Source organism: Hemiscyllium ocellatum, chromosome 18, assembly GCF_020745735.1.
Source record: "Hemiscyllium ocellatum isolate sHemOce1 chromosome 18, sHemOce1.pat.X.cur, whole genome shotgun sequence".
NCBI lineage: Eukaryota > Metazoa > Chordata > Chondrichthyes > Orectolobiformes > Hemiscylliidae > Hemiscyllium > Hemiscyllium ocellatum.
In genome coordinates, this window is record NC_083418.1 from 52,534,857 (window position 1) to 52,548,666 (window position 13,810).

General features: G+C 44.3%; 1 protein-coding gene across 2 annotated transcripts in view; it reads right to left on the minus strand.

Annotated features, from left to right (window-relative positions):
• Window positions 1-734: 734 nt before the first annotated feature.
• The window catches only part of LOC132824235 (dickkopf-related protein 3-like), a 36,695-nt gene continuing 23,619 nt past the window's right edge, over window positions 735-13,810 (minus strand). For both annotated transcript variants that reach the window (XM_060838550.1, XM_060838549.1), the window contains 4 exons: window positions 12,042-12,134; window positions 10,938-11,082; window positions 9,379-9,535; window positions 735-1,494 (listed from right to left, as the gene is read on the minus strand). In XM_060838550.1, the coding sequence (XP_060694533.1) occupies window positions 1,242-1,494; window positions 9,379-9,535; window positions 10,938-11,082; window positions 12,042-12,134 (648 nt within the window). In that variant the 3' untranslated portion in view covers window positions 735-1,241. The remainder of the gene's footprint in view (window positions 1,495-9,378; window positions 9,536-10,937; window positions 11,083-12,041; window positions 12,135-13,810) is intronic.

The following is a 13,810-nucleotide window of genomic DNA, read 5'->3' on the forward strand; positions in this document are numbered from 1 at the left end:
GTTTAGCACTCACAACAGTGAAACATTATCCTGGGAAACAAACCCAGTTTCGCGCTGGTCAAAATCACAAAATCTTTTATCAATCTTGTCGTTTGATTGAGTTCACTGCACACACAAATTTGATCAGATGGGCAGATAAAGGGGTGATGCATGTTATAAGGTAATTTAAACAGGCATTTTTTTCAAATCTGAGGTAAACAGAAGGGGTGGGGTTGTTGAGCTGAATAGATCATAAGACCACATGATATAGGAGCAGGAATAGGCCATTTAGCCCCTCCAGCCTGCACCACAATACAATAAGATCACAAGTGATCTGACATTACTGAAGTCCACATTCCTGCACCTTCCCTGTAACCTTTGATTCTCCTACTGATCAAGGATCTCTCTCAGCCTTATATACACACAAGAACCCTGCCCCCACAACTATCTGTGCCAAGGAGCTTCAAAGACACAACCCTCAGAAGAAACTCATTGGTACCCCTTGATTCTGAGACTATGCCCTCTGGCTCTAGGCTCTCTCATGAGGGGAATCATCCTCTCCACATTTATCCTGTCCAGCTCGCTAAGAAACCAACATGTTTCAACAATGCAGATGCACAGGGAAAAACAAATCGAAGAATATGCTGAAGGAATAGAAAGGTGCAAGGATGCTCATGTGGTGCAAAAATAATGGCAGGGACATACTGGTCAACTCCTGAATTGTTACAAATAATACACCAAAACATCATCCAATGTCACAACTGAAAAGGTGTCTTTTTATTGATTAATAGTTACATACTTGTGAAAATATTTTAGCGAGGTAAAGCCACAACCTGATGGTTTCTTGCTGTTTTTAGGAATATTTTTCAAAAAAAAATTGGAACTGACTTGAGGGGGCAGACCAGATTTGAGGAGTGTTCAATTCTCACAACGGAAATGTATTCTGCAATGCTCCAAATATGTAAACCGTGTGACATGTAAACATCCTCCAGTCCAGAAAATTAACATGTCTGTGACAGATTTACAGTCTACATCACTAAAGCAAGCTGTAAATGGTATCTGTGGACAGAATGCCAAGTGGAACTACACATCGTATTTTAAAAATAACCTACTATTAAGCCTTTAGTTGCTTATTGCATTTCCTAATGCACAGAAAGGTGATGGAGGGATTGTCATAGCCCTGATTTGGACGATAAAGAAATGTTAGCGGTTTTGACCAGATCCTGCCCTCTTACACTGGCACTCTCTCCTTGTGGAATATCTCACATGGTGTCGGGATCATCATGGTTCTCTGGGTTCTCCTTGTTATAAAGATCAGTCACTGAATCCAGTCCTACAGCCCATACATCTTCCACATCTGGTATTGTGTAGGTGTAGCTCTCCACATCACCAGGACCTTCGAGGGCTACGAGCTGAAGAAATGGTGCCTCTTCCATTTCCATATACTGAGACAAGTCTGCAGAGACCGCCCTCTGCTCAAGGTCAGACTCCTTACACACCGACAAAAAGATGTTACTAAGGGAGGGGGCAGAAAGAATAAGAAAAATATAATTCAACAATCTGGTGGCATCATGTCCATTCATTTTATACACAGCACAAAGTCTAGTACATTGGTCGCACCTTAAGACAAACAGAATGAGACACTTCAGCACTTCAAGTCTACTTCTTTGTTCAGCTAGATCACAGCTGATCTACATGTCAGATCCATTCACACCCACCTAATCACCATATAAATCAGTAGCCATTCATGATAAACTTCAATTACAACTAAAAACACGATGTGCCAATTGATCAACAAGATTAGTCTCCAAAATTTCCTCAGATAGCACCTTCCAAACGCACAACCATTACCCTCATGTGAACACCGTCACCTTGAAGTTCCCTAACAAATAACTTACCATCCTGACTTGCAAATATATCACCGTTCCTTCAGTGTGGCCGGGTCAAAATCCTGGCATTCTCTTTTTAAGGGCATTGTGGGTCAAACTACAGCACACACACTGCAACTGTTCAAGGCAGTGGCTCACTAGCACCCTCTCAAGGCCAACTAGGGATAGGCAATAAGTACTGGCCCTGCCAGTGACATCCACATCCCATAAGTGAACTTTAAGAAGTCATCTTTGGGAAACAGCAAGCCATTTATCTGTAAATAATGCTCTGTAAATGCACAACGTTGCTCAATGTATAAGTTTTCGTTGACAAATGCTTTGAAATTTTCAATCCAGAGAAACTTGCTCAACAAGGGGTGGTCAGAGTTTTAATGAATTCAATGTTTTATCAGTGAAACTTTTGAATGAAACTTAGTGAAATTTGATTTTTTTTTAAAATATGACTTTCTGACTGTAATCAGAGTCTATATTAGGCAAGCTTTATATGGTCCTTTATAAAATTAATTCAAGGCACTGGTACGGCCAGAATGAATGTCCTTACATTCAATATGTAAGGTGAAAATGTGTTGCGGGTTAAAGCACAGCAGGTTAGGCAGCATCCAAGGAACAGGAAATTCGACGTTTCGGGCATAAGCCCTTCATCAGGAATGAGGAGAGTGTGCCAGGCCGGCTAAGGTAAAAGGTAGGGAGGAGGGACTAGGGGGAGGGGCGATGGAGATGTGATAGGTGGAAGGAGGTCAAGGTGAGGGTGATAGGCCGGAGTGGGGTGGGGGTGGAGAGGTCAGGAAGAAGATTGCAGATTAGGAGGGCGGTGCTGAGTTGAGGGAACCGACTGAGACAAGGTGGGGGGAAGGGAAATGAGGAAACTGGAGAAATCTGAGTCTATTTCTTGTGGTTGGAGGGTTCCCAGGCGGAAGATGAGGCGCTCCTCCTCCAGCCGTCGTGTTGTTATGTTCTGCCGGTGGAGGAGTCCAAGGACCTGCATGTCCTCGGTGGAGTGGGAGGGAGAGTTAAAGTGTTGAGCCACGGGGTGGTTGGGTTGGTTGGTCCGTCCGGGCGTCCCAGGGGTGTTCTCTGAAGCGTTCCGCAAGTAAGCGGCCCGTCTCTCCAATATAGAGGAGGCCACATCGGGTGCAGCGGATGCAATAGGTGATGTGTGTGGAGGTGCAGGTGAATTTGTGGTGGATATGGAAGGATCCCTTGGGGCCTTGGAGGGAAGTGAGGGAGGAGGTGTGGGCGCAAGTTTTACATTTCCTGCGGTTGCAGGGGAAGGTGCCGGGTGTGGAGGTTGGGTTGGTGGGGGGTGTGGACCTGACGAGGGAGTCACGAAGGGAGTGGTCTTTGCGGAACGCTGATAGGGGAGAGGAGGGAAATATATCCCTGGTGGTGGGGTCCGTTTGGAGGTGGCGGAAATGACGGCGGATGATACGTTGTATACGGAGGTTGGTGGGGTGATAGGTGAGAACCAGTGGGGTTCTGTCTTGGTGGCGGTTGGAGGAGCGGGGCTCAAGGGCGGAGGAGCGGGAAGTGGAGGAGATGCGGCGGAGGGCATCGTCGATCACGTCTGGGGGGAATCTGCGGTCCTTGAAGGAGGAGGCCATCTGGGCTGTGCGGTGTTGGAACTGGTCCTCCTGGGAGCAGAACTTTACTAACACCTTCCATCCCGACCTCAAATTCACCTGGACTGTCTCAGACTCCTCACTCCCCTTCCTAGACCTTTCCATTTCTATCTCGGGCGACCGACTCAACACAGACATCTACTATAAACCGACTGACTCCCACAGCTACCTGGACTACACCTCCTCCCACCCTGCCCCCTGTAAAAACTCCATCCCATATTCCCAATTCCTTCTTCTCCGCCACGTCTCCAACACTCCGGCCTATCACCCTCACCTTGACCTCCTTCCACCTATCACATCTCCATCGCCCCTCCCCCAAGTCCCTCCTCCCTACCTTTTATCTTAGCCTGCTTGGCACACTCTCCTCATTCCTGATGAAGGGCTTATGCCCGAAATATCGAATTTCCTGTTCCTTGGATGCTGCCTGACCTGCTGTGCTTTAACCAGCAACACATTTTCAGCTGTGATCTCCAGCATCTGCAGACCTCATTTTTTACCCATTCAATATCTAAGGGGCTTGTTAGACCACCTCACAGGACAGTTAACATTGATATCAGACTTGATTTATAAACAGATCCAGGTCAGGGGAGGATGGCAAGTTTCTTTATTTAAAGCCCATTATTAGACTAGTCGGATGTTAGAGACAATCCAACAGCTTCACCAACACTACTTCCACCAGCTTTTCAATTTCAGATTTGTTTATAAACAAAACAGAATTCAAGCTTCCAAACTGGATGGTGGGATCAAAATGGCAGCGCAAAGACAGACAAGATTTAGACCAGCACATTACAGAGTGTGTTCATGGTGCAAAATTCTGAACACAACATTCGGTCCAGAGAAGGCACTGTTCCTTAAGCTTGTTGCAGAGCTTCACTGGAAAAGACAAAAGTGTGAACAGGAGAGCAGGATGGGGAATTAAAGGTCAGGGCCATGCTACAGATTGAGCACTATGGAATAAGATCACCCATTGTGCTGCTCTCCACAACACACAGAATACAGTAAACCAGACTGAAAGAAACAAGCAAATACCTGTTTTGTATCTATTGGGAGCCTTGGACTATGAGGACAGAAAGTTAAAGGGTAGACTTTAGACAGGCTGCAGGTGTGTGGCAAGGTGTTGTGGGGGGAACTGATGTTTGGGGTGGACCCAGGTGTCTCACAGGTCCCTTTGGAATGGTGACAGAAGAGGTGGTTTGAGGTGGCAGCATCACACTGGATGGAGATGGCAGAAATAGCAGATTAAACTGGTGGGATGGAAACAGAACAAGGGACCTGTATCCCAGTATTGGTTGGGAGGGAAACAATACTGATCTTCCAATAGTTCAGCAGATGAGCAAAGCACGTAGCATGTAAAACATGCATGTAAAGTATGCGTGACTAACTTTAATCTGTATATAGATTACATGAATCAATTGACCACGAAATCTATGGAGGCTAATTTTGACTGGTCTTCAAATTTAAAAAATATTTTTACAGCAGTATGTTGAGGAGCCAGATACAGGATATGCTATTGCATACCGAGCAATATGTAATGAAAAAGGGCTAATTCTGGTTAGAAATAATACTTTAGGGATCAGTGACCATAATATGGTAGAATCTTACACCAAGTTTGGAAGTGAGGGAGTTTGTTTTGAAGTAGGTGAATCAAATTTGAATAAGGGAAATTATGAAGGTATGAGGCCCAACTTGGCTTGGGAAAATACATGATTTACAGCAAAGTGCAAACGAGAAAAACGGTCATGGAACCATGGCATACAAATGAATTTCAGGATTCCATAAGATTTAAAAAGACCAATAAAGTTAATAATAGTTTGAAGATTGGAAAGTTCATAAACTACACAGGAAGATCAAGTTACTGGTAAAGGGAGAGTTGGATATGAATGTAATCAAGCAAAAAGCAAAGCTGGGCTATAGAAGTTCTTATCAGTTTGTAACACGACAAATATTTGGCTAAATCAAATGTAAGATCATCACAGGCAGAGTCAGGAGAATTTATAAACGGAGAGTAGAGAAATAGCCGAGATGCTAAATAATTAGTGAGTTTGGGAAGATTTGTAGCTCAGGTTGAAGTTCTGGATGTAGGCTTGCTCAATGAGCTGGAAGGTTCATTTCCAGACGTTTTGTCATTCTGTGAAGTCACTTCCTGTTCTCCTCCTCGGGGGTGGTAGATGGGACCTAACTCGATCTACCACCTGCTGAGAAAGAATAGGAAGTGACATCACTGCCAGAAAAGACATCACCAACACAAAGAAACCCACACACAAATAGAAAGCAGGACTTATCAGCAGTGCTTTGCCTGAGGCCCACTGAAGAAGTTATCTAGTTGGGTGACGAAACGTCTGGAAATGAACCTTCCAGCTCAGTGAGCAAACCTACATCCATGCTAAATAATTACTTTGCTGTTTGTTTTCACTGAGAAAATTGTAAGGAATCTTGCAGATTTACAGATCCAAGGGTCCAAGGGATGAGAGTGAAGAGTTTAAGGAAAATTCGCATTTACAAGATTGCATTGGCCATATTAATGGAATTGATAAATTCTCACGACCTGATGGTCTACCTCCCAGGGTGTTGAAGGAGGTAACTATAAAGATGGTCAATTTACTGGTGATTGTCTTCCAAAATTCTTTAAGATCTGGAAAGATTCCTACAGATTCCCACTAAAGGAGGAAACGAGGGAGAAGGGAACAGTCTTGTATCAGTAAGGAAAATGCTAGAAAGGATGGGATAGACAAATTCCTGGAATGGCGGGATTACCTTACACTGAAAGACTGAAGCGACTGGGCTTGTATACCCTTGAGTTTGGAAGACTGAGAAGGGATCTGATTGAGACATATAAGATTATGAAAGGAATGGACACTCTGGCAGCAGGAAACATGTTTCCACTGATGGGTGAGTTCTGAACGAGAGGACACAGCTTACAAATACGGGGTAGACCATTTAGGACAGAGATGAGGAGAAACTTCTTCACCCAGAGAGTGGTGGCTGTGTGGAATGCTCTGCCCCAGAGGGCAGTGGAGGCCCAGTCTCTGGATTCATTTAAGAAAGAGTTGAATAGAGCTCGCAAACATAGTGGAATCAAGGGTTATGGAGATAAGGCAGGGAGCGGATACTAATTAGGAATGATCAGCCATCATATTGAATGGCAGTGCAGGCTTGAAGGGCTGAATGGCCCACTCCTGCATCTATTGTCTACTGTCTATTGACACTTGGTTGATAATGATCTGAATATGCCTATTGAGTATGGATTTCCAAACGAGCAATTGTCTTTGACAAGATGTTAAAAACAAAATTGATAAAGGAAAGCCAATGGATGTAGCAGATGTAAATTTTCAGTGACCTTTGATAAAGACTCCGCCCACCAAGAGGATGGTTGAATAATTAAAGCACTAGGATAGGAGGCAATGCATTGGCATGGACAAGTGATTGGTTAACAGGCAGAATCAATGAGTCTGACAATCCCACAATGAAGATGACGACTGAAAGAGTCCGTACTTGTGTCTCAGCTATTCACAATATCTGAGATTTTGAGGTGATGACAAAATGTAATACTGCCAAATTTGCAGATGATGCAAAGCTCAACGAAAAAGATATAAATTGTGATGTAATGGGTTAGGTGGATGGGATGGATAAAAGGCAATGAGGTGTCCAATAAGCCATGATCATATTTAATGGCAGGGCAGGCTTGATGGGCTGAACAGCCTACACCTGTTCCTGTGTACCACTGTCAGTGCAACATTCCCTCAGTACTGTGCTGGGAATGTCAGCCTGGTTTACCTGTAATGGACACTGCAGTGGGACTGGAATTTATGAACCCCCAACTCAGATCAGACTGGTGGCTCACTAAGCCAGGCTGACACTCTGTTCTTACTTCGAAGAAGGAAGTTAATTTATTTTCTTTCCCTCTTGACAAGTAGAGTTGCCAAAGTTGCCAGGGGACCATACAGCTGCCCTCTCAGACAGAGTCACGTGGTGGTGAATTTAACCTGAGGGACACCACACCTCAAGCAAGGGAAGAGAGTGAGAAAGCATGACTTTGCTGGTGACCTCAGCCAGTGTAGGAATTGAACCCATGCTGTTGGTGTCACTCTGCATTACAAACCAGCCATTCAGCCAACTAAACTAACTGAGCCCAAACAGGCTAACATCAACACTTGTTCACGCACAACTTAAAGTCTGAGGGGATTAAGATGTTCAATTATAAAAGGCATAGAAAACTCAGCATGTCTGACAGCACCTGCAGAGAGAAAGGACAGCCGCCATTTCAAGTCAAGTGACCCCTTATCAGAATGATATTTGCACTCGATTCGAAATGTTAACTGTTTTCTGTCGACACTCGCTGCCAGATCTGCTGAATCTCACCAGTACTCTGTTTTTGTTTCAAATTTCACAAACTTGATTGAGTTTTTTGAGGAAGTAACACAGAAGATTGATGAGGGCAGAGCAGTAAATGTGATCTATATGGACTTCAGTAAGGTCTTCGACAAGGTTGCCCATGGGAGACTGATTAGCAAGGTTAGATCTCACGATATACAGGGAGAACTAGCCATTTGGATACAGAACTGGCTCAAAGGTAGAAGACAGAGGGAGGTGGGGAGGGTTGTTTTTCAGACTGGAGGCCTGTGGAGTGCCACAAGGATCGGTGCTGGGCCCTCTATTTTTTGTCACTTACATAAATGATTTGGATGTGAGCATAACAGGTACAGTTAGTAATTTTGCAGATGACACCAAAATTGGAGGTGTAGCGGGCAGCGAAGAGGGTTACCGCAGATTACAACAGGATCTGGACCAGATGGGCCAATGGGCTGAGAAGTGGCAGGTGGAGTTTAATTCAGATAAATGCAAGGTGCTGCATTTTGGGAAAGCAAATCTTAGCAGGGCCTGTACACTTAATGGTAAGGTCCTAGGGAGTGTTGCTAAACAAAAAGACCTTGGAGTACAGGTTCATAGCTCCTTGAAAGTATAGTCACAGCTAGATAGGATAGTGAAGGCAGCGTTTGGTATGCTTTCCTTTATTGGTCAGAGTGTTGAGTACAGGAGTTGGGAGGTCATGTTGCGGCTGTACAGGACATTGGTTAGGCCACTGTTGGAATGTTGCGTGCAATTCTAGCCTTCTTCCTATATGAAAGATGTTGTGAAACCTAAAAGGGTTCAGAAAAGATTTACAAGGATGTTGCCAGCGTTGGTGGATCTGAGCTACAGGGAGAGGCTGAACAGGCTGGGGCTATTCCCTGGAGCGTCGGAAGCTGAGGGGTGACCTTATAGAGGTTTACAAAATTATGAGGGGCATGGATAGGATAAATAGACAAAGTCTTTTCCCTGGGTCGGGGAGTCCAGAACTAGAGGGCATAGGTTTAGGGTGAGAGGGGAAAGATATAAAAGAGACCTAAGGGGCAACATTTTCACACAGAGGGTGGTACGTGTATGGAATGAGCTGCCAGAGGAAGTGGAGAAGGCTGGTACAATTGCAACATTTAATAGGCATTTGGATGGGTATATGAATAGGAAGGGTTTGGAGGGATATGGGCCGGGTACTGGCAGGTGGGACTAGATTGGGTTGGGATATCTGGTCGGCATGGACAGGTTGGACCGAAGGGTCTGTTTCTATGCTGTACATCTCTATGACTCTATTTCCAGCAACTGCAGTCCATTATTACTATGGAGATAGAAAAGATCTTATGCCAAAAACCAGTAGGTTGTAAATGGTGACAGTAATTATACTGTCGTGTGATTACAACCAGTGCCTGATTGTCAAACGTGCCCACTTATACATTCCAAAAGCAGGAGACAAATCCAGAAAGACTTTTACTCTGGTTGGGTTTTCAGGGAGTAATCGTCAGGCCCATTCATTTTGTAAAAACTGTAAAATCAAATCATAGTGAACAGCCACTTACCCTTCAGGTTGGCACACCAGCCCCTTGGCGCAGGGACAGTGGTCTAAAGCTCCATCTGGCTCCATCTCCCAGGTGATGAGATCCAAACTTCGGAGTGTGAGGTCACGACAGAGTTGGCCCTTGGTGGGCAGTGGGGTACACACAGGAAACAAGAGATCTGAGTGAAATTAATAAAGACTTTGTGACAGCAACATTGTGTCTGCAATGTCAATGATGGTTCAGGACAACAGGCTATTTCACAAGTGTTCCAACCTCTCTCAACAACTACCAAATGAGCAAACCTATTTTTCTATTATGTATTATTAAAAGGAAGTAAATATTTTCAAACACATCCCATTATGAATCACAAACGGCATAATCATAGGAATATAGGATTTGGCATTAGGAATAGGTCATTCACTTCTTTACTATTCAATTTGAGGGCGGCACGGTGGCACAGTGGTTAGCACTGCTGCCTCACAGCGCCTGGAGACCCGGGTTCAATTCCCGACTCAGGCGACTGACTGTGTGGAGTTTGCACGTTCTCCCCGTGTCTGCGTGGGTTTCCTCCGGGTGCTCCGGTTTCCTCCCACAGTCACAAAGATGTGCGGGTCAGGTGAATTGGCCAAGCTAAATTGCCCGTAGTGTTAGGTAAGGGGTAAACGTAGGGGTATGGGTGGGTTGCGCTTCGGCGGGTCGGTGTGGACTTGTTGGGCCGAAGGGCCTGTTTCCACACTGTAAGTCTAATCTAATAACATCACAGCTGATTGGACAGTCTGCCTTCCTCCCTGGCCCTCATAACCCTCAACTTCTTCATCTATCAGAATTCTGTTGCATTCAACTTTCACTGTAGTCAATCACTCTGCCTTCCACGCATTCTGTGGAAGAGAATTTTGCAGATTAACCACCCTCAGAAAAACCAACTCTCATCTCGACCTGATAAGGGAAACCTCTTACTTTTAAACTGTATCTCTTCATTCTAGTATCCTTCACAAAAATATTAAAAGCAAACATACAAAGTTTATTTTAGGGTTGACCTGTCCCTTTCTCACCACTAGGGTTTAGTTAAAGTAAGTTACCACAGTCTGAGGCCAGAATTCAATTGTTGCAAGTTGATACCGCCAGTTGCCAATCAGAGCCAAATTACTGCAAGTATTTGTGGTGGACTCTCCCTCGTTATGGTCATTCAAGCGGGCATTGGATAAGCATATGGAGGTTATTGGGCTAGTGTAGGTTAGGTAGGCTTCGGTCGGCGCAACATCAAGGGCCGAAGGGCCTGTACTGCGCTGTATTTTTCAATGTTCTATGTTCTAAGGTGATACAGCCAGAGACCTACAGGAATTTAATTGCTATTTGGGCTGGAAACTTCACAACTCCTTGAAAACTGGTCTGGAAAAAACAAACAACTTTAAATTGCTTACTTAAATTAGGAGAGAAACAGGCCCATGTTTTAAGCTAAATAGTATTTTGGATATCAGGTGGGTGGCTAAACCTGACCATATGACCCCGCACTTGCACACTTTAGAAAAGGCCAGCTGTAGTAGCATGGGGAAGGAATCAGATTATTTTTTGTAACTCACGGGTGTGGAAGGCACAACATAGGTTCCCACTGCAATCCTGTTGCTTATCACAGATGGAGCCAGTTTCTCCTTTCATGGCACTTCTTTTGCATTGTCCCCAAATACACAAAGAATCCGAATCACATTCTCCATCTCGAGTACAATTCTAAAGAAATCCAGAACAAAAATGTACAGTCAACATCCAACTAATCAACTTCTAGAACAAAGACATTCTGAATACTGATGATGAACCATTCCTTCCTGGGATGTGGGCGACGCTGATAATATCACATTCAGTTCAAAAGAAAATCAGACAAACACAAAAAATAGAAAGGTGTGATGAAAAGCTAATATGAAGCAAATGGAATGGAAAGAGACTAATATGGAATGTTATTAACAACCGTGAATAGTTGGGCTGAATAGCCTGTCTCTTGGTTACATAGTAGCACCTCGACACGCTTCATTGTATATACGAAATTCAAGATACGGACGAAGGTACGAGCGCAAAAAGCCCGTGTGCAACCGCGTGGTTTCATTGTTCTGCTTTGCTACGCACTTGTTGAACGCAAAAGCTCTCGGGCTCTGCGTGATCTCATTCAGTTAGTCTTTGGCGCGTGCGCTGTGAACAGTGTTCGTTGCTATGTCTGAGCATTCTTACGCTATCCGAGCAATGGGAAAAATCGATTTAGTTCGCGAACTTTTCGGTTTGTGAACCGGGTCCCGGAATGGATTAAGCTCGTAAGTTGAGACGCTACTGTATTACCATCGTTCCTTGTAGATTTTATGAACGAACTAGCATTCCAGTGAAGATCGATAATTTAAACATTTGAACTTGTTTTTATTTTTAATATTTAATTAAAATAAGTGACCATGAAACTACAAGAATCATGTAAACTCATCCAGTTCACTCATGGCCTTTCGGAAAGGAGATTTTTTTCTTGCTCAGTCCGGCCCTGTACATAACCCCAAGTCTACACCAGCAATATTGGTTCAAAGTGGTGTCTAGCTCACTGCCAGCAACTTAAGAACAGCCACCATCCCCTTTTCAGGGTAAAGGAACTCCAGCAACACCCACCCACATCCCAAAGCAAATGTGAAAGAGCCACAATGACTGACAGCACTCACCTCCTCCTGTGCTCTTTGTGGAAAGCATTTCGACTCCAAGACATCGACCCAGCAGAAATGGTCTTGCCTGCAATCCTCGTCAACCATACACTCCTACAGGAGCACAATCCATTCAGTATGATATTAACAACAGCCACAATTATAAACACATATACTGCTCCAGAGCAAGGAATTATTGATGATGGCTTATGCACAATAAGTTTTGCTAAAACTCTGCATTCGTACGGCACCTTTAAACATGGGAACAAATCATGTTGCAGTCGAGAGAAAATTCATTTCACAGAATCCCTACAATGACAGAACAGGTCATTTGACCCAACAAGTCCACACCGAGCCTCAGAACAGCATCCCATCCAGCAATTCCCCCTCCCACCCACCATTTGTAACCCTGCATTTCCCATGGTTAATCCACCTAGCCTGCACATCTTGGGCACTATAGGTAATTTAGCATGGCCAAGCCACCGAACCTACACGTCTTTGGATTGTGGGAGGAAACTGGAGCACATGAAGGAAACGTATGCAGACACAGGGAGAACGTTCAAACTTCACACAGCCAGTCACCAGGTCCCTGGCGCTGTGAGGCAGCAATGCTAACCACTGAGACACCACGTTGCCCTAAAACTGAACATCTATCTGCCTCGGCAGATGTATCAGGTCAAATGGCCAAAAGCTTGGTAAAAGATCATTTTGAAGGTGGGAAGACAGAAATTCGCTGTATTTCAGAGTTTAGGGCCCAGGTAATTGAAAGCATTGATAAAGAAATGTGAATTAAGGACCCACAAGGGGCAGAATTGGAGATGTACCCCAGGTGAGCTGAGGGCTGAAGGTGGTGATGACACTGGGAAGGACAAGGGACTTGAAAATAAATATGGGTGTCTGTCTCTTTCTCACTTGGGTAGGAAGGTTGTAGGTCGAACCCCACTCTAAAGACTGGAGAACAAAATCCAGGCTGGCACATAAATGCATGATGTGCCATCTTTCAGACTCCTTGGTCAGGTGATCATAGGTCTCATGGCTCTATTCAAAGAAAAACTAGGCAGTTCTCCCCAGTGTCCAGGCTGATATTTACCAGTCAATCAACATCACTACAAGATTATGTCGTCACTTGTCAAATTACTGTTAGTTTGATCTTGCTGCTTTTCATACACCCCTACAATTCAAAAACACTTCACTGACTGTAAAGCATTTTGGCTCATCCTGAGGATTTGAAATGCAAGCCCATTCTTACCTGACAGCTAATTTTGCAGGGTAGCCACCGTTGTAAAGCAGGGAACAAGAGCAATCAACTTGTGCACGGACAGATCCTACAAAATGACCACATTACACGTGTTTGGAGACAGGTTTAGCAAGGTTTCTTCGAAAAATTTAAGGGAATCTTTCACATCCAGCGGAGGAGGGGGGTCTGGTTTGGCTTAACACATTAGAATGGCAGCACTCCCTCAATACTCTGACAGAATGGGCTGGAATGATGAATCAAATCTTTAAGATGGATTTGAACCCATGAGCTCTGGCCTCAGAGACAAGATAGCCCAGTGAGCAACATTTTCCACTGAGAATTCTGCATTAGGTTTAATAGGGCAATAAATTTAAACTAGGGTTTGTGGTTAAACTAGTACCCATTCTGAACAGGCTACTTATTCTTTAGCACTGTTTTTCCTTGACATTTTCTAATAACTCCATTCCCTAATGACACCATCCCATAGGCTCGTCAAACCTTCAGGATCTGAAGACTAAGCACTGAGACACTTTCAAACTAAGCCTGAGGAGAA